Source organism: Microtus ochrogaster, chromosome 8 (genome assembly GCF_000317375.1).
Source record: "Microtus ochrogaster isolate Prairie Vole_2 chromosome 8, MicOch1.0, whole genome shotgun sequence".
In the NCBI taxonomy this organism is placed as follows: domain Eukaryota; kingdom Metazoa; phylum Chordata; class Mammalia; order Rodentia; family Cricetidae; genus Microtus; species Microtus ochrogaster.
Genome location: NC_022015.1, coordinates 35607106 through 35627014, shown reverse-complemented (window position 1 = coordinate 35627014; position 19909 = coordinate 35607106). Strand labels below are relative to the sequence as shown.

General features: G+C 53.1%; 1 protein-coding gene and 1 long non-coding RNA gene across 3 annotated transcripts in view; one reads left to right on the top strand and one right to left on the bottom strand.

Moving 5' to 3' along the window:
- Positions 1-49: 49 nt before the first annotated feature.
- Cd81 (CD81 molecule) lies at positions 50-16060 on the bottom strand. The gene is made up of 8 exons (XM_005351575.3): positions 15760-16060; positions 6103-6217; positions 2627-2724; positions 1912-1986; positions 1597-1701; positions 1187-1288; positions 719-805; positions 50-634 (listed from the first exon to the last, which is right to left on the bottom strand). The coding sequence occupies exons 1-8, from the start codon at positions 15823-15825 to the stop codon at positions 572-574; spliced, it is 711 nt and encodes a 236-aa protein (XP_005351632.1). The 5' UTR covers positions 15826-16060; the 3' UTR covers positions 50-571.
- Positions 16061-17855: 1795 nt separating this feature from the next.
- Positions 17856-19909, top strand: part of LOC113456525 — a 61170-nt gene continuing 59116 nt past the window's right edge. For both annotated transcript variants that reach the window (XR_003377284.1, XR_003377283.1), the window contains exon 1: positions 17856-18095. This is a non-coding gene — a long non-coding RNA (uncharacterized LOC113456525). The remainder of the gene's footprint in view (positions 18096-19909) is intronic.

Sequence of the window (19909 nt, the reverse complement as noted above, 5' to 3'; positions counted from 1 at the left end):
GGTCTCTAACACCACTGGCTCAGGAAGAGGTCTGGCAGTCCCATTAGCATGCCTGATTTTCTCCTCCTTTATTAAATGACTATTTCAAGATGTAATTACAGTAGAAGGTGACACGTTAGAAAGAACAGGTGCATTGAAGGCATAAGAGTGCTTACAACCCAGCTTTTGAAATGGGGGCAGGAAAGGGACAAAGATTAAAAAGATATAAGCAACGTGACCCACAGTGGGCAGAGTGGGTGGACATGGCCCTCTAACTCAGCTACAAAGCCTCTGGGCAAGTAGCTATGGAGGAGGTTTGGCTCAGCAGGCAGAGCTCCCCAGGGATCCCGGAAGTATAGGGCTCTGCAAGCCAGGGCCAGCTCCACCCTTATATCCGTACACACGCCACCTATGTGTGATGTCAGCCCCCAAAAGGTAACAGGAAAAGTTCAGAATGAAAAAAAAAAACCCTCAAAAGGCTAAGTGTAGCAGAGTAATACAGAAATATATACACAGGCCATGGCCCCCAGGAGGTCTCTCGTCATTCAGGGGCAGGGCACTGTAGGGTCCCTGTGGTACAGAGTGAAGGGCCTCAGTACACAGAGCTGTTCCGGATGCCACAGCACAGCACCATGCTCAGAATCATCTCGAAGATCTGCGGGAGAGAGGGGCATTGTCAGCACCTAGGTCCTTGCTTGGGAGGGGTGGCACTCACCCACCAAACAGGGCCTGTGCTCACCATGATGACGGCTACCACGATGGCCGCAATACCAATGAGGTACAGCTTCCCAGAAAAGAGCTCATCAATTTTCTGATGGCAGTCCTCCTGCAGGGATGGCCAGAGGGTGGTAACAGTGAGTGGCTAAGTCACAGCCACCACCATGCTCAGAGGTGGGGTTTATGTCCCATAGGTTATCTTCCATCCAAAATAAAACACATGGACCTGCTGGCCTTCTTTATTACAGGGTAGTGTTTCTGACCTCACTAGTACCCTAGGCTCACCAGTATGTATAAGGGACCACTCAAGAGAGCCGTTTCCCAAGATACTGCAGGGGCAAACCCAGGCTCTCAGGACCTAGCACCCCACTCGCTGAGATGTTCTGTGAGCCTCTCTGATGTCCTGCTTGAAGGACTGATCTTCCTGGTTGGCCACATTCACCACCTACCTACCACCCAGGATATGATGCCCGCTCCCACTCCATGTCACCTTCAATAAGGAGTTGAATATGTTGGTGCCTGCGGGACACAGGCTGTTCCTTATCATAGAGGTGGTCAGCGCGGTCAGTGCGTTGGAGCCACAGCAGTTGAGCTGCAGAGACCAAGAGTATCACTATCAGCTTAGGAGCTTCAGGAGACAAGAGGAAGGTCTGGCACATGGCACATCATCACTCCCAAAACATCTGGGAGCTGGCCTGCCCAATTTGTCACACTGCTCAAGAACCCTGTTCCTCCAAAGCCCTGGGCAAATGAGGCCCATTAGGTTCCTACAAATCAGAGGAGAACCTTAGCCAGGCCCTGTCCTGTTTCTGAGGTCTGGGAAAAGACAAGACTCATCTCCATAGATCATACACGCTAAGACTCCCATAACCTGCCCTCCCTGCTCAAGCCTAGTTGTACCGTCTCGTGGAAGGTCTTCACCACAGTCTTGGCATTGTTGGCCTCATCATCCACTACAGCCTGTTGAAGGGCCTGATCGTAGAACTGCTTCACATCCTTGGCGATCTGGGGAGAACCATAGTCACATGAAACACAGGGCCTACCATCAAGAGCACTTGGCTTCCCCCGATGCCATCTCTTCTGTTGAGCTCCCAAGACTCTTCTACCAGCAAGCACCAGAAGTTTGAAAAGCACCTCTAACCCATGGGCTCAGAGCAGGCCACACCTGCTGCCTGAGCAAAGGTATATCTCCCTCTCCAGTGAACCAAGGCTCACCTGGTCTTTGTTTACGAAGCCCCAGATGCCAGCAGCCACCTCACAGGCAAACAGGATCACAAGGCAGGTGAAGAACTAGGAGGAAAGTAGAGGTCAGAGCTTTGACCAGCAATCTCAGTATGGCCCTCTATGGGTGCCCACACGACCAACAACTATGTGCCAAGGGGGATGACATATTCACCAACCATGTCCTGATTAATGAACCACACAGAACCATGAAAGACAAAGGATGCAGCTCGGCACCCAGATGCCTAAGTTCTCATGGTTTCACCTTCCTCCCTGCTTTGCAGGATGCAGCTGGTATGGGAGATGCAGTTGACAAATCTAAGTGTCTACAGCCTTCAGAGACGCACATGCAGCAATATGCCCCCCAATCTTGACCTCAGTTTCCTTACCCCCTTTATCGTACATACACAGGAAGATTAAACTAGAAAATGTGCTTCATCTTCCCAAGATTTTGATACTGGCTGGCCAAGCTCTAGAAGACATACCTGGGACTCAGCTCCACCAGTAGCTACTGTGGCCAGGACCACTAAGGCTGGCTTTTGGGGTAAGACACCCCTCTGGAGGTTACACTTTTCTAAAGAGAGACTCCCTCTGTCAATGAGTCTTCAGAGTCAGACTCAACAGAAATCAAAGAGAAAGACCAAAACCTTGGGGAAGACAGAGGTTGCCAGAAACCCTACTCCCCAGCCCTGCAGGCCTTCCTACTTACCGTTCCCAGCAGGCATTGGGACTCCTGAATGGCCCCATAGCACCCCAGGAAGCCCACAAACATCATCACAGCTCCCACAGCAATGAGAATGTAGATGCCTGGGGAGGGGGAAGAACTGAGTGAGCAGGCTGCAGGCATCACTGTCTGAGACCAGAGCGTCTAGAGCACCCACACCCACAACAGGCAGAGTTTGGCAATGTGAGATTTTTGTGCGTCAGTGTCCTGCTAGAGGAACTGCCACTGCCACCAGAGGATAAAAAGCAATTCAGTGTCCAAAGGACACAGGTGATCTGTACTTCACAGGTATGCACTGCCTTGTAGCCAGTCCCCCACTACTTGCACCCAAGAACAGGAACCCTTAGCACTCACTATAGAGGGCTGAGATAGACTACCCATCTTAGTGCATGAAATGGGGAAGCAGCTTGGGTTCAGCTGTTGGTCTGGGAGTGGATGCCCAGGACTCCCCGTGCTGGGTGAGTGTGAAGGCCAGTAGCCAAGTCCAGGCACCTCATCTCAGGCACACCGGTGTATAACTGTTCTGCTCACCTAACTCTAAGGACAAGAACATGTGGGCGGAGCAGCTGGATGACTGACAGAAGGACAGGGGCAGCCTGAGCAGAGCACTTAGCACCTGTCACACATACTGGTTGGGCTGTGAATATACAGGGGAGCACTGGGACCCAAGACGCACCAGTTGGGCCATCTCCTTGTTTCAGTGCTCACAGTACCCCTCAGGCCCTGGGAAAGACCACTGTGTCTCTGAAGAACCCTCCAGCTTTTGGTCCCTAAGCAGACACAGCCCCTCCCCCAGTCTCCACGGCAACACTGCCAGGCAGTCCAAGCTTCCTTGCACAAAGCCAGGTCCATTGTCCCCTGCCTGGCCAGCCCAGGGGTGAAGGCGCCATGGCCAGGACCTACTGCCAGGCTTAAAAACAGGCCAGAGCATGGGCCTGGTTTCCTTTGACCTCACTAAACACATCTGGTCCAGGGAAAGCCTCCCACCAGGGCTGCCTAGCAACTGGCTTTCAGATAGGCAGAGCAACTTCATCCAGACCACTGTCCTTAGGCCCTGAAACCTCATCTCAAGATGAAGTAAGCTCTCTGTCACTATATCAGGTCCAGCAGGGGGATGGACAGGGTACCTAACACACAGGTGCTGTCCTGAGACTGCCTACGGACCCTTCTAGGCCTAGCACATGCCCCGTCTGAAGGTCCTGGGGTATAGTCTGAAGTGCTCAACTGTATATTCACAGCACAGCCAGTATGTGTGACAGGTGCTAAGTGCTCTGCTCAGGCTGCCCCTGTCCTTCTGTCAGTCATCCAGCTGTCCCGCCCACATGTTCTTGTCCTTAGAGTTAGGTGAGCAGAATGGTTATACACCGTGTTGTAGTAATAGGAGCGGCAGGGCTGCATCCCTGGCATCCCGGCCGCCTGGCTAGCTTATGCCCCGAAATAACAACACACAAACTGTATTCATTTAAACACTGCTTGGCCCATTAGCTTTAGCCCTTACTGGCTAATTCTGATATCCCGATCAACCCATCTCTAATAAACTGTATAGCACCGGGTCTTACCGGGAAAGATTCAGCATGTCTGACCTGGTGGCTTGCTTCATCGTGTGCATCTGCCTCAGAGAGCAGAGCTATCGTGTCTGCCTGGGAGAAGGGAGCATGGCGTCACTGAGCTCACTTCCTCTTCCTCCCAGCATTCTGTTCTGTTTACTCCTCCCACCTATGTTTTAATCTATGAGGGCCAAGGCAGTCTCTTTATTTAACCAATGAAATTAACACAAGCCAGAAGACTCTCCCCCATCACCGTGTGCCTGAGATGAGGTGCCTGGACTTGGCTACTGGCATAGCCTGCCCTTGCCTTTACCCCCAGACCAACAGCTAAGCAAGCCCCTGAACCAACTCTCCTAAGCACTAGACAAAGTGCCTTTGTCAAGGACCACATCTGCTCCCAGCAGGGCTCAGTTCAGGGGCAGCAGAGGGCTCCAGAAAACCAATTCAGAATGAGCAGGGAGATAGTAGCCAGAGTAGCTCCTCCTGCGCATAGGCCATGCACCTTGCTGCTCAGTGCCCAACCTGCCACATAGTCCAGGGACTGAGGGTATTTCCTCAGTGCCCAAGGAGGCCATGACCACAGAAAGGCAGGTGACTGAGCAGCTCTGGAGCTGGACCCTGATGTAGACTATGGTGACAACATGAGGACAGAGAACTGCCTGCTTCCTAGCCCACCCTATCTGGGCTCTGCAGGGTACCCAGCCTCTCCTATCAGGAAAAAGTGGGAGCTTTGGCCCAGCCTCACAGCATTCACATTGTGGAAGGCCCAGGGGCAGGAAAGAGTCCTTCATGGGCCAGTACTCTTCCTGTCTCTGATACCTGATCACCCCTGTGAAGATGCCCACACCAGCTGCTACACAACAGGCTGCAGTCTCCATGTGATCTGGTGGGCATCTTTTTCCTCTGAAGGCACCAGATCCAAGGAGGAATAGCATTGTAGGACATTCCCCACTAACACCCAGACCTGCTTTCCTCAAAGGAGACCAGGTTCTGCCCCTCCCCTGTACATTGCCTGGACCCTAACCTGATCATTCTACCTGTGGGAAGGATGAGGGGAGGGTACAGAGAGGAAGGAAAAACAGCCAACCACGGTGTGACCTTGGCTGCCCTGGAACACAAGGGTAGAAAGGGAGAATACTGGCGTTTTCTGACTTCCTGACACTACCCCCCTGCCAGCCATCAAGCATGTCTCCCAAGCCCCTTCTAGGCTACACACAAGAGGGAGAATACATCTCAGACTCCTGATGAGTGCTAGGAACTGTGAAAAGGCAGAAATGTCTCCAAAGACTTCTTGAGTTCTCAGGGTGCCAAGTCCCCCTCCCAGAGAGAAAGGAGGAGAGTTGCCTCCCTGAGCACAGCATAGCACAGCCTAGCATAGCATAACATAGCACAGAAGCCCTCTTTCTGCTTTCCCTGCTTGGGAGGGAGGGTGCTCAGTCCCCCACAGGCAGCCTAATAAGGCAGGTGTAGCAGTCTGGCCTGTGTGCTGGGGGGTGGGGAGAGCATCTGAGTCATCTACTGACTGCCTGGTCTCCAGCCCTCCCCAACTCAGGATTCCCGGGAGCTCAGCTGTTGCTAGCCCAGGCATCCAGCCCCACCCTGCTCAGGGAGGTTCACCAGAAACGCATCTGTTAAAATAAGTAAGGTCTCACAAGGCTCCTGCCCCACCCAGCTGCTTCCCTTCTGCCTAGCCTGGTCTCAGATCTGTGGGGTCCCTATCAGCACTATACCCAAGAGAACTTTCTAGTCTTAAGAGCCCCTCTTATGGGCAGCCTCCCTGCCCAGCACATATTAGGCCTAGGCCACTGCCAGTTCTAATGCCTTACCCACCAAACTCAGACTCTTAGGCTCCTCCTGGAAGCCCACCCTAACTGTTCTCAGCTTGTGACTAGATCCTGTCTCCTTATTACTCACCCACATAGAAGGTGCTGGGTGCTGGTTTGTTTCCAAGTTCCAGGTAGAGCAGACTGGTGGTCTGTGGGTCATGGCGCAACCACAGAGCCACACCAAGGATCACGCCTCCAGCCAGCTAGGAAAAACCAGGAACAATATCATATAGAGGCCAGAGCACTGTGGGGCGATAGAACCCTACCACAATTATCATGTGAGGCCATCGTTTCTAGTTGTGGGGGGTCTGTCCATTGTCTGAGCCACTGTCCACTGGGGCCCTGTAGTCCACAAGCTTCTCTGACTACAGAACAGAGTTCAAGTGTACCCCAATACTTCATGACACATACAAGAAGGTTTGTGATGAAAATGTGGCTCCATTGATAGGAGTGCTTTAGCATGTAGGGAACCCTGGGTTCCATCCCCAGGACCACATATACTGGGTCTGGTGGTGCACGCCTGGTATCACTTGAGAGACGGGAAGCAGGAGGATCATGTTGAGTTTGAGATGAACCTGGGCTATAAGAGACCTTGTCTCCAAAATAAAACCTCTTTTTCTACTCATCTCAAGTTCCAGATTGGCCAACCATGCAGTATTTTTATCTGAGAAGTGTGGCAGAGGTACCCTGTCCTAATAGTCCTGAGATTGCTTAGGGATTGCCACAGGCAGGGTACTGGGAACCCCGTGGTGGGGATACCAAGTTCTCCCTGCCACGAGATGAGGGGTGACAATGTAATGTCATCAGGCCCCACGGGGGAAACAGCAGGGCACCTCCTACCATGGATTTGTGTGAAGCCCTATAATAGAGCTTCTGGAAGCAGGAGGTGGCCCTCAGGACAGACCAAGGGAGAGGCACTCTCTTCCCCATTTCTAGGCATCCTCTTCTTGCAGGGGTCAATGGATCTGCCTAGCACAAACAGGAAACAAAAACTTGGGCCTGATTAAAACAAAACAAAACAAAAAACCACCAGGTGGCCCACTTCCTTCTCTGGGGATCCAGGTCAGCACACAAACTCAAGAAAGATCCTGCGAATCCCCAAACAGACTGGTTCTGGAAAGAGGACCTGTGGGACCCACCTACCTCCTTCTACCCTAGGATCCTGTCCTCCGCCTAGCCCTGAGAGAGGAAACTAGGGGCCACTTTCTGCAGAACACCATCACCTCGTACCCTCATCCCATGGGTCCTGTGGTTTCTTAGCTTCTTCTGTAAGTTTTAATTCAGTTTTCACACTTTGGTTAAGGAGGGATGAGTCCTCAACCTCTACCAGAGCCTGAGAGAACAGAGTCTGTGGTACAGCAATCAAAGCCACACTGTGCCCAATCTACAAACGACATGAAAGCTGGGACCCTGAGAGTGCCCTTATGAGCAAAGGCCTAGTGATGCCGGGGATCCCCAGAGCTTCTAGAGCCTTACAGTGACAGCTCTGTGTCTATACGCCCTTAAGAGGCTAGCCTTCAGCCTGGGCAATAGAGGCAGGAGGGTAGGGCCTGGCAGGAGGCCACAACAGGCAACACTCCTCTTAAATTGGCATGAGAGGAGGAGGTGATCGGCCCGAGTTGCCCTGGTAACCTGGCTTCCTTTGCAGCTTTGAAACGTCATGTATTTTGTTTGAGAACTGGTCCGGAGGTCGCTCTGAGATATTCCAGAGCAGAAGGACTAGGTGGTATGCCTGCTCCCCATGCTTACCTCTGTAGTTAAAAGACCCCATGGTGACAAATCCCCAATAACTACAGAAGCTGAGGGGCAACTGGTGGGTCACCTGCCTTCCTCAGTCTGTGTGCTTACCTGTAAACAGATGGGCATGCAACCATGCCTGACTCAGACTTCTCTACTGATAGAGAATTTTCCCTGTGACCTGGAGGCAGAAGTGGGCAATAGACGATATTCAGCTCAGCCCCAAAGCCTGCTAATGTGGGTGTCTGGCCAAGCCACCACTTATAGCCAGGCTTTATGAAAGAGGTGGGGTCAGGAAGCTGACTTCAGAGAAGTCTCTGGGCTTCAGTCCTTCATGTTACCTGACAGGTCTGAACTAGGGTTGAGGGGGAGGTGAGGCAGGGGGGAATGGGAGACTTGGCCACTCATCTGTTGTCTCAGAGGCAATGAGAGCTGAGTGGGAGAGGGCAAGGAAGGAATGCCAGGCATTGGGCTGGCTGCCTCCAGCAAAGTGACCCTCCACCCCCTGCTCTAGGGAGGAGTAGAGGAAGTGCTGGGAAAATGACAGGGCTCAGGAAGGTGGGACAGGGGGTCTTCAAATAGTAAGAGGCTGGAAACGAACCTTAGCTTCAAAATGTAACTATCTCAAATGACCAAAACAGACAAGGAACTTCCAAGACTCCATGGTAAGAGATATTCATCTACTGAGACAGGGCCCTCAAGTAGGGTGGGACTACCATCCTGACATCATGAGGCTCCAAAGAGCCACAGGGAGATTACCAATCTACCCACTAAGCCCAAATTGCCACCGGGTGTGGCGGGGTGGGGTGAGGAGTGGTGGAGTGGCTCTGCTGTACCAGCGGGCAGCTTGTCGTTTCTGAGAAAGTTAGTTGGTGCGGCCTCCTCACCACAGCCAGCTTAGCACCTCAGGCTTTACATGCAGGTATGTATGTTTCTCAAGCTTCCCTGTTACAGCTCAGCCTAGAGCAGTCCATATGTCTCTTGACCGATGAATGGACAGGCGCTGGGTCCATCACAAGGCAGGGAGAAGACATAGACCCACAAGATCGCAAGGAGGATAGGTCAAGCAAGGTGCTGAGTGAAAGGGGCCCGTCGGGGATGAAGCAGCTGATGCCTCTGGACTCTGTTCATATGAAAGCAGAATTCAAAGTTCATTCAAGATAGTGCAGAGATAATGCAGCAGAAGTGCTGGGGGAGCAGGAATGGAGGGGACTGCAAAGGGCCCTAGGATGCTCTGGGCATTCACTCTTCTGATGGCGCTAACAGTTTCATGGGGGTATAAATGCATGTCAGTCACAGCTACAGAAAACTATTATTTAACCCCAGCTTCAGTCTAGTCTCTAGGTCAGAAGCTGTACTCAAGCACATTCCCCAGGCCTGTGGGGTGTCAGAGTGATTAGCAGCAATCAGACAGGCACATATCTTGTCTACAGAAACACAAGTTTAGAATGATCTGCAAAAACTGGGCAACACTCACATCCATTAAAGAAATACCAGTCCAGTGTCAATGGAAATATGCAGCAGTGCCATTGGACAGAGGCACAGGTAAGGTTAAGGGTGACCCAAACCTCTAGCTGTGTCATATCTGAGCTGGGGGACTTCAGGCCCATCTCAACCTCCTCCATCTGCACCTTCATTTGTTAGTAAAGGGAGTAATACACACAGGCTGCAACGTATGACGTCACTGTATTTAGCTCTTGCTAGAGCTGAGGAGGTGATCCACAACGAACTTTACCAACGATCCTGGGATTTCTTCATGCATCCACTCAGGGGCCAAAGATGCCTCTGCCCAAAGCTTCTCTTCCCAGGTGGGTCTACCACCTGCTTCTACAGCCTAAGACACCTTCTGCTTAGAGGTGGGGGTGGGAAGCACCCAGGTGGGATGCCCAGGTAGGTTCCCGGAGCGCCTTCTACAGCACAGAAGAATGCATTCATGACTCTACACAGGATTATGTTGCTTCCTCCTCCTTGAAGACTAACGCATAACAGACTCAAACTTTAACAGGATGAGGAGCTGCCAAGCACGCTGGGTCCTTGCCCAGCTGGTCTTGTGGTTTCCCAGAAGACTGAAAGGGAACAGGCCTGGGGCAGCATTCTACTCTGTGCTAGCTGCCCACTGCCAGCCCTGGGCCAGACCTCAGATGGGGGCATACCTACCCCTCCAGGAAGGGACAGAGCTCCTGTCACCAGCCTGGTAGGTCTGAATGATCACCCCAGACACCCCACACGTTCCGGAAGGCTGACTATAACATCAGCTTGTTGTTTTAGTGACCTTTTGTGTCTTGGAAGAAGAATCAAGGACAGAGGCAGACGAGGATGGGGCTTGCTCCATGCCTCCTAGGTACATGATGCACAACGGAAGGTGCATCAGAAAGAGGCTGTCCACCTAAGCAACTGGAAGGGGCTGAGGGTCTAGGAACCTCCCTGGTAATGGCAGAAACTGTGAAGATCAAAGGCAGAGGGGCAAAAGGCTTCCCTGGGCAGCTGGGAGAAGTCAGAGTAAAGAGGCTCCATCTGGCAGGTTTTAGGAGCTGAGGAAAGGCCAAGATGAAGAGGCCAATGGAAAGAGCTGACTTAGGTGCTGTCCTCCCACCTGGGTCTCTGTGCTCAGGGCACAACAGGCCAGGGCCTGGTCAGGCCATGGAGGATGGGGACAAGGCCAGATTCCTCTCTGAGAGATATAGGATCATGCTCAGGCCTTCCTGGAGGGTAAAGACTTGCAGTTCACCAAAGGAAGCTCAGGAAGGAAGCTGGAGAGAGGGGCAGGAATCCTTGCCTTGGCCAGGAAGCATGATTCCTTTCACAGGCCCCTCGCCTCAGGAAGCCACTGTCCTAACATCTAAAAATAGGTGGCAAAGCAAAAGCTTAGCTCTGGGGCCCAACTGACAGGCTGGGGAGGGGGCAGGGCCATGAAGGATACACTGTTGTCTTGAGGTACAGGAGATTAGGCTGGGCCATCCCAGCTCTGCCTTTTCCAGGTCCAGGCTATAATGTTCCTCAGACAGAGAAGCTGGCAGGAGCTTTCCCCGCCCACCCTACACCTGCCCTCCTCTAGGAAGGCCAGGGTCTCATGAGACCCTGAAGGGAGACTGTGTGAACCCTGATGGCCACAGTGATCTGCCAGAGATGACAACAGCCGAGGCGGCATGGAGGCCAGGCTGTTTGCTTCAGAGAAAGCTCAGGTGGGCCTGGTACCCACTGAGAAGCACAAAGGGAGGCAGGGGACGAAAGAGTGGATAGAAGAGTCCTATGTAGCTCTGGTGTTGCCACCAGCAGTACCAAGAAGCTCCCATCTGCACCAGGCTAGGCGTGGCCCTCTGTCCCAACCATGTCCCAGGGCAAAGCTGTGGGGCTGGCATAGTCTTACAGCCCACTCTGACTATGGAACGAGGTGGCAGAGTGGGGTACAGTTTTACCCCATCCCACTACTTCCTCACATGACAGTTGCTTGAAAACCTCAGTCCCTTCATCACTCGCAAGGATCTGATAGCAGCTACTTCGGGTGAGCTGTTATCATGGTCTCTAGAGTACCGGGAAGACTGTTACCAGGGCTGAAGGCTAGGCCATGCCCCCAGGATGGAGACTTTTAGCCAAGAAAAGTTGTAAGAGGGTGGATATGTATTAGTGGGTGGGTGGCAGCTACAGTATGTGCTTGCCACACACCATAAGCCCTTGCCACACTAGGTCCCACTCCATAGCTCAGGGATAGAATTTCAGGAGGACAGGTGGCTTGGGCTTCCTCATTCCTGCACCTGCCACACCAGACACCTTTAAATACCACTGGGACCTTAACTGCTAAGCTGCAGTACAGAGCCAACATTGATGCTTGACCACAGGTAAACAAGTCACAGAATGCCACAGACCCACCCTGAGAAAAGTGCTGATGACCCAAGCTGACACAAAGCATGGCGTGACCTGAGAGATAGTGCAAAGGAAGCACAGCAAACTGGGGGGCCCTATCACCCTTCTGCCCTAACTGCCTGGCTCTTGGCCTGGATTACAAACTCATGGTAATTTAGAGCTATAAAATCCTAGGCACCTGGGTTCTAACGACTTCCCTGCACTCCCAACCCTGCAGCCCTCCCCAGACTTCACACGCAGGAAAGCAGGTGCCCTCTCCCAACACCCCCTTGTAGTTACTTTGGCAGCCAGCTCACGATTCCCACCACTAGTTGATCACTGGTTAATCCCTTGTGAACTGCTTCCCAAAAGGTAGAGTCCACACAGAGGAACCCAAATGGTTTTGAATGGCATAGTGTGTGCCAGTGTACTGTAGGGAAGGTACAAGGGGGAGGATGTCCACAGTCAAAAGGTTCCTGGAAGGCTACTGGCATGCCAGGTCACAGTACATCCTACTAAGCAGTTGAAGGACACCAAAGGCCAGTTCTCAGGACATCTGGTTCTCTAGCAAGAGTCTTAGAAACAAAAGAGATACCTATAGAGTGCAGGAACACCCGGCACTCACAGTATGTCCTACCGGGTGCCCTGATACCAGGGCCAGAGCCACCGGCACCTGGACTTCCCCACAGTCCCACCCCATCCTACCCCCACCTGAGCCCTCTCCAAAGGCCAGGCCTGTGTGCAAGCATGACTGCCTACTATCTCCCTGCGGCACCTGGACTCTAAGCCTATTGATTTGATGACTGAGGTTCCTCCCCTTGGTGGACTCTGGGTGCTGCAATCCAGGTTGGCAGCTGTTGGTGAACCTCCTGGAGCAGCACAGACGCTCCATTTGAGGAAGCTAGACTGGACTAGGGGGAAGGCGCTGAGAGAAAGCCTGAAGGGTCCAGAAAGAATAGGGTGAAGGCTCTTATCATGAGGTAGCCGTGTGTGAGAACCAGGAGAGGCTGCCAGAGGCTTCCCACTTCTTTACTCCAGTTCTGTGCTCTCCACTGCGCAGACATCCTTCTTTGAAGCCAGCCCAGGGACCGACCACAGATTTCCCCTTCCCAGGCAGCCCAGCCCACTGATTGTCTTTCCCAAAGTCGGGTAAGCTGACAGCCTGGGGGAACAAGGGGAAGTCTGCTCTCCCACAGGTGAAACTAGACACAGGAAGTCCTCATTCCACCCTGAGCCCACAGGGATTGCAGCCCCTCTGCAGGAAGGAAGATAGCAGACTGCTAAGTGACAGACAGTCATGTGCCGTCTGGAGAATTAAATGCCAGTTAAGGCTGTAATCAGCCTTTTGTGGTGGGTCAGGCTGCCTGGGCCACTGGAAGGGGGCCACCAAGCAGCCTTAGGCTGGAGGAGCAGCCAGTTCTGGGCAAGGAACACAACTCCCATTCCAGTGAGGACCGGTGGCCTCCCCTCCCTTGTCCAACTACACCTATGGAGTCATTATCACACTAAGCTACTCCAGGCCCACCCCAGGACATAGACTGGCAGGGTGATAAACAGGGACACCATCCCCTACTCTCCTGTCCTACTCCCAGCAGGAGTCAGGAGATGCCGCTCTCTACCCCAGACCTGTCTCAGAGGACAGATATCCACCCAGCTTCTAAGTGCATCTTACACAGCCTCTGCTGAATTTGCTCACTGCTCATCTTTCAGGTTTGTGTCTTGTCCCATGTGTCCTGGGAGTCCAAAATTCTGTTGGCCCCAAAGTAGGTTCTGAACAAGATAGGTCAAGTGTAGGTCTTAGCCCAAGGAGGACTGCTGGGCACAAGATTATGAGTATGCAGTCTGGGGCGCCTGGGACATCCCCTCCAACAGATAAGCCACTTTAATCTGTAAGCTGGAAATTTTAAAAAGTGCCCATTGAGACATTTACTGTCAACCAAATCTCACTTCTAGAACCCTTAGCCTCCATAGCCATCACGGGCCCACAGGACCTCTCAGCCCCTTCCCCAGACACCTCTTACACCATTACTCAGCTCTCCTTGGCCCAACTCCCTGTTGGACACTGTGCCCAGCATCCATTTCCTGAGCTTCCTTTATGCCAAGCCCCTTGCTCCGCTCTGGAGTGCATTAGCTAGTCTGCCCACAATCCCAGGAGAGAGATACCCCCGGAACTCCCACTTTAGAGGGAAGTGGAGGCTGAGAACCAGAGCAATGGGGTGGGGCTCCCCAAACGTTCAACTTCATGGCATCAGGAAACTATCAGCCACAGGACAAGCCTTGCCACACAGGGCACAGAGGAAGCCCCTCTGCCAGGGTGCTGTTCGCCAGTTGTGGTCTGGCTCTACCCCAGATCCCTGACTACTGTGGAGGCCAACATGGGTGGGGAGGAGAGGTCCATGGGATTGTGAAAGGGCATGGTTTGCACTGTTCTGCAGTCAGTAAGTGGGCCTCTGGGAGCAGGGGAGGCTTCAGAACGGTTTCCTGGAGCCTCAATAGAGAATTACCCCCCAGGGATATGTTGGGACTCCACCCCAGCTGCCTGGGAAACAATCAGCCTCACCCAGCCCTAGCTCTCCAGGGAAACTGAGGGGCTACCAGTTTGATCAGGTGGGTGGGCCAAAAGAGGAATACCCTGCAGGTTCCTAACACCCTGCATCTGGAGCTCAGGGGTCAGTGGAGGGACTTCCTGAGTGGATTTAACTCCTTGCACGGCTCAGAGAAGGCACCACTAACCAACACAGCTACCCAGCCACGACCCAGGGCACGCCCCAACAGAGAAAGATTAACCCCATCACCCAAGCTATTCCCTGGGGTCACTGTGACTGACAACTAGGGTCTCCTCAGCAGGTCACACAGCATACAGTTCAGTCCAGTTGCTGCCCATCCCCAACGTCTTAATGCTCCCTACCCGACCCTGACCCACCTACCCTTGGAGCTTCAGCAGTCACGATAGGAAACAGGTGTCCCCCTGTCCTACACACCCACTCTAGAGGCCACGTTACAAGTTCGCTCTTCAACTTTAGAGACAGACTGTTTCCACATAACCTCATTTCTTCATGGGAAGAAGGAGGATGGAGGGACGAGCGGGCTGTGCACTGCAGGGGGAGTGGGGAGGCGGGGTGTCAACGCTGTCCAGAGGGGTGGCTAGCACTGCCCATTCAAGTCCCCGCAGGAAAGTCTGTTAGACTCTACCACTCCTCATTCTCAAGCCAGTCAGGAAATGGAAAGAAACACACACCACCAATGGTCACTCCCCAGCAATGAAGACAGGACCAACGGACCCCTGGAGACCCTCCTATAACCAAGTCTCCATTCCAAGGTGACCAAATGGGTGTGCACCTCTTTCCAAAGTGGAGAGCCCAGCTATGTCTGAAACGACCTCAAACCCCTGATTCGTATAGACACCAGATTTTTGCATTATCCTTGTCTGCACCAACTCAGAACTGCACACCCCCCTTCTCTCAAAAGCCTCCACGGAACCTTAAGGGCCAGGCCAGGGCTGTATGTAATCTGTGCGGGAGACGACAGACAAGGAGGAGGGGCAGCTGCGGGGTGGGCAGGAACTGGGGCATGCTGCGCAGCAGCACGCGGGCCACCTTGTCCTTCTCTAGGCCCAGAGCTCGAGCCTCCCAGGGTGGCAATACCAAGCTGAAGAGCAAGTAAGGGTGAAATAATAGTGGGGTGGACGTCTCCAAGGCGAGTGTGCCCCCACCATTTGGAGGCCGCCCATCCAGGGGCGGTGGCTACGATGAGATCATGGGGGCGGGGCGCCAAGATCCCGCCCTTCTCGAGCCCCCTCAGTGCTCGCGAAGCAGGATGGTCCCCAAAACAGCGTTCACGAGGGTGCTTATACCCCCTCCACAGCTGAAGGCTCAGGGTTACGTGGCTCTAACCCTCAGATCTTTGCATCGGTCCCCAGCACTCAGAAGCGACAGGCCAATGATCCCCTAATTCCGCGGCCTCAGAAGACCCTCGTGCAGAGGCCTGGAAGCTCAGCTCCGGGCCCCAACCCCACTGGCGAGGGGCGCCAGGCCCCCGGCCGGCGCATGGAGCCCACAGGTGGCGCCGCAACTTCACTGCCGCGCAGTGTCCTCTCAATTGGGCCTAGCGCACTGCCCACCCTGGCCGCCGACGGTTCGCCCGTCCCCATTTCCCAGTGGCTGCTCACCCAGAAGACGAAATTGAAAACGAAGAGCAGGTATTTGATGCATTTGGTGCAGCCCTCCACCCCCATGGCGGCGAGCGGCCTGCGGAGCTTGCGCTGGTCTTGGAGCGGGCGGTCTGGGGACGCAGGACTGGGGTCCGGGACTGGCAGGTGGCCAGGGACGCTGGCAGGCCCGGGAACTGGGGAGTGGAGAGCAAGAGAGACGCGGGGTAGAGAAGGGCTGGAGGCCTAGCGGAAAGCACGAGAGTCCAGCCGCTTAGAAGCCGGGGCGCGCTCGCTTGGACCGGGCGCGCGCCGCGCTCCGCACTCTTTATAGACCGCTGGGTCCCGCCCCTCCTAGGCCCCGCCCCGAGGACACTCCGCCCCAGGCCCCGCCTCCCGCCTGAGGGGGTTCCTGGACGAGGGGTGCTTGGGTGCTGCTGCCACTTTAGTTCCAGAGTAATCGGTCAGGAACTCAGTGCAGATGGTTCTCACGGTCTCCTTGCGCTGTGTGCCTGTGTGCGCGCGTTGGATATCCCCAAGCTTCCTGAGGGCTCTCATCCCCCGGGAGCAGGCTGCTAGACGAGGGCTGGCCACAAGATAACCCCCAAAGAATCCTAACTTACTTCCTCCCTTGTTGGGGCGCCTTGGACTTTCCCCGAGGGTTCCCCAGTGGAGCTGTCTCTACCGGAAAGGGTCTTAAGAGTTAGCATGTTTTGTGTGTGTGTGTGTGTGCGCGCGCGTGTATCTATCTCTTAGGCAGCAACTTGGATTTGTCTGAAGCTCTAGAATGGAATTCTATGTTGGTTGATTAATCCCAGTGTCCCACAGATAGAGTCCCTGGCTGCAGTTCTGGAAACTGCCTCTAGGAAGGTCACTAGTGTACCCAGTGTTCCTACCCAGTCTTGTGTCTGGAGCACCCTCGGGGGCACCTTCAAATACTGCATTCGTGCTATCCTGACTGTGCCTTCCAAGTGTCCTTCCTCCATCCTCTAGCTGGCTCCCAGAAAGTTAGGCTGTAAAGAAGTGAGGAAAGATTTGGGGGCCGGAGCGCCCCCTTCCCGGGTGAGGAGTGGCTGCTGTCACTGTGGTGATATTCCAGCAAAACATTTGGCACCCTCTCCCCAAACTGGAGGACAACCTGGCTGTTTCATCAGCAGGGACTCACTGGGGACCATGGAAGGACTAGTTCCCAAGACTCAGCTTTTTCCAGTTCACTCCCTGTTCTTAAAACGTTGAGCAGTTAAGGGCACGTTCCCTATGGGGCTCACCCCTGGGACCCTTCTGGCTACAGGGCACTGGAAGTTATATATTTATTTTGAGACAGGGTCTTGCTAAGTAGTCCTGGCTTTCTGGGAATTCACAGAGTTCTGCCTTCCTCTGCTTTCCAAGTGCTGAGATTATAGGTGTGGGCTACCATGCCCAGTAACCTAAAGAACTAAAATTTGAACTGTGTATAATACACATGTATACCTTATGATTGGCCAGTAACTTCCTGGGTGGAGCTACTTTCCTGGAATCATCTACTCTGCTAGGCTAGTAGGTTTCTTGAGGGTTAATTTGTGCGTTTGTTTTGGCTTTGTAGCGGGCTAGTAGAGCTGCTACAGTAAAGGATTGTGCCTACTTTTATAGTTCCTAGAGGCTGATGTTATGTCACAATAAAAGTAACTCAAGTCACCAATCTGAAGGGATGCCACAATAAAAGTCCTTTGAGTCTCCGCGAGGGAGTCTATGAGGATTCTTTTTGTTTAAAGGAGGAAAAAACATTCCTTGTATGTGCAGAGATGGGTAACTGCTTGCTCATCAGCTCTCCACTGTCTCCAGTGATGGGACACCTCATGCCCAAAGTAGGGGATGCACACTGAAGGTCATGCAAGGGTCAACTACTTTGTCTACGTACTGTGTGGTACATCAGTTTTTTTTAGTGAGTCCCATTGTGTGCCAGGAACTGCTCCAAGTGCTGGCTATGGGCAGCCAAGGAGCCACAGCCACTTCCTTTGGGGCCCTTAGGCTCTGATCACATCAAAGCTACGAAGGAGTTTCCAGGATGCTTGACCAACCACGGGGAGGGGGGGGGGTTGTGGAGCAGTTTTCTCCAAATTAAAACATCCCATTCTGGAGGGAAGGGATTAAGACTAGGAAATGAACAACTAACAAGTCTCAGAAGTTCCTGAGATTTACAAAGCCCCTTCCTCCCCAAGGACATGTAAACAGGAGGAGAGCCCTTGATCTGACTCGTTGAGGTGCCAGAGCTCCAGGATTTCAAGTTTTGTCAGCCATCACCCATACTGGGGTTTTTGGTGATGCAGCTGCCTTCACGGTGTCTCTGATCCCATAAGTAGCCACTCATTGATACTCCTGTAAGTAGTCCCAGTGAACTGACTCGTTTACCAAGTTGCACTTTAGTGGAATCTTTCTTTGGTTTGCTGTCAGTTCCCAATCTGGAGTGAGTGGATGTTCATATTGCATCTTCCCAGGGAAATGTCACACAATAGTAGTAGACCTGACCTGTGGGTCTTAGAGGAGCTAAGATGAGTCCAGACTCTGACACCTGAAAAGCCTTGTGGGCTGAGAGAACCATTCCAGGGCAAGGCACAGAAAGGAAGCTCTCTTGGACCCAAGAGCAGATGTAAGCAGGAGAAACCTAGACAGGTCTTGGTTAGGTGGAAGGTCAACATGGGCGCATTCTGTTCCATCTGGTGGGGGTGGGGTAAGGAACAATCTCACAGGCTCCAAGAGGCTTGCTGAGATGACTCGTTGCAAGAGTATATGGGGCCACCTTACAGGGCCTGCACCTGTGAGCACCACATCTAAGTGCCCTGCCTAACATCCTGCCAGCTTGGCTATGCAAGCATGCGGATGGTAGGACATGGGTCAGGTAGGTACCCAGAGAGTGCATCAGAGAAGGATCCCTGTGGTTAGCTCAGCCTGACAATATCTCTTCTTGGCTGCAGAATATCAGTGGTGAAGGCAGATGAGCTGTGTTAGGGAATGAGGGAGGAAGCCTAAGCCTGGGAAGGGAGGTTCCTCCCACTTTCCCCTGTCCAGCAGGTGTGGGAAGGTGGGAAGAGCAGGCCTTCACAGCCAGGGCTTGTCTCAAAACTCTCCTGCCAATATGACGCTATACTGGCTTCTCAGTTTTCCCAAGTGTGACAGAGATGCTGCAGTGTGTCTCTAGGTGGGTAAAGGCAAAATGTCCTTGTCGCTTGAAACAGGGCCTGGCCTGATGGGAAACTCAAGGTCAAGTCCTGTTTGGCCCAGTCCCAGGGTCTTGTGACTCATGCCACAGAGGACTTCTGCTGTGTGTGTGTGTGTGTGTGTGTGTGTGTGTGTTTGTGCGCGCGTGCGCACGCATGTGTACATGCATGTGTGGCAGGAGGTAGGAGGAGGTTGTTGCAGAGCTGCTCTCTCAGTTTCCTAAAATTCACCAAGACAATCCAAACAGGCTGTTTATGCAGAGCTTGCTCAAGCGAGGAGGTTGGCCACTGTTACTTCTGCTTGCTAGAGATTCATATGCAGGTCAGGGAGCAAGGCAGCTGTGTATTGAAAGAGTTCAGTATCCAAAAACAACCAGAGCAGTGCCAGACAAAACTCTTGTGACCATCTCCATAGAGACGGGAAATGCAGCGCTCTACTCTCCAGGCCCACACGCTCTCTATTCCCCAGCAATAGAAGGGGATCTGTCCTCTAGACCCGAGGAAGCACTCAAGATTTATAAAAGTCCTGAGCTTATGTCCTCCCAAGGAAGACTGGAGGCTCCTCACCCGGAAAGATCAGAGACAAGACAAGATGAAACAAACAAGACAGTCTGGGCATTTCTCCCCAGGGTTCTAAGCAGGATGATTCGGCAATATGGAAACCATACCGTAGAAAAGGACATAGGAGCATGGAAAAGGACAGTGTGCTGATACGTGTTTAAAGGCTCCCGTGAGACATACCTGCAGGCAGGTCTGTGAGGGAGTTTCTAGACTGGGTTGGCTACAGAGCAAAGACCCACCCGAAAGGGGAGCAGTTGCCATCCCAGGGACTGGGATCCTGGAGGGCATGAAAAGCAGAAAGTGTGCTGAGCACAGCGTTCATCACTCTGCGTCCTGATTGTTGGTATAATGTGACCAGTTTCCTTAAATCCCAGCACCCATGCCTTCCCTGCCATTATGGAATGTACCCTTGAACT

What these genes read in the sequence shown, in the direction of transcription:
- Cd81 (XM_005351575.3), bottom strand. Translation starts at nt 15,825, where the DNA reads ATGGGGGTGGAGGGCTGCACCAAATGCATCAAATACCTGCTCTTCGTT. An exon ending in TTTTCAATTTCGTCTTCTGG is followed by an intron (nt 6,218 to 15,759) that starts GTGAGCAGCCAC and finishes GGTTTTTCCTAG; the next exon opens with CTGGCTGGAGGCGTGATCCT. An exon ending in GCTTCGTAAACAAAGACCAG is followed by an intron (nt 1,702 to 1,911) that starts GTGAGCCTTGGT and finishes GGTTCTCCCCAG; the next exon opens with ATCGCCAAGGATGTGAAGCA.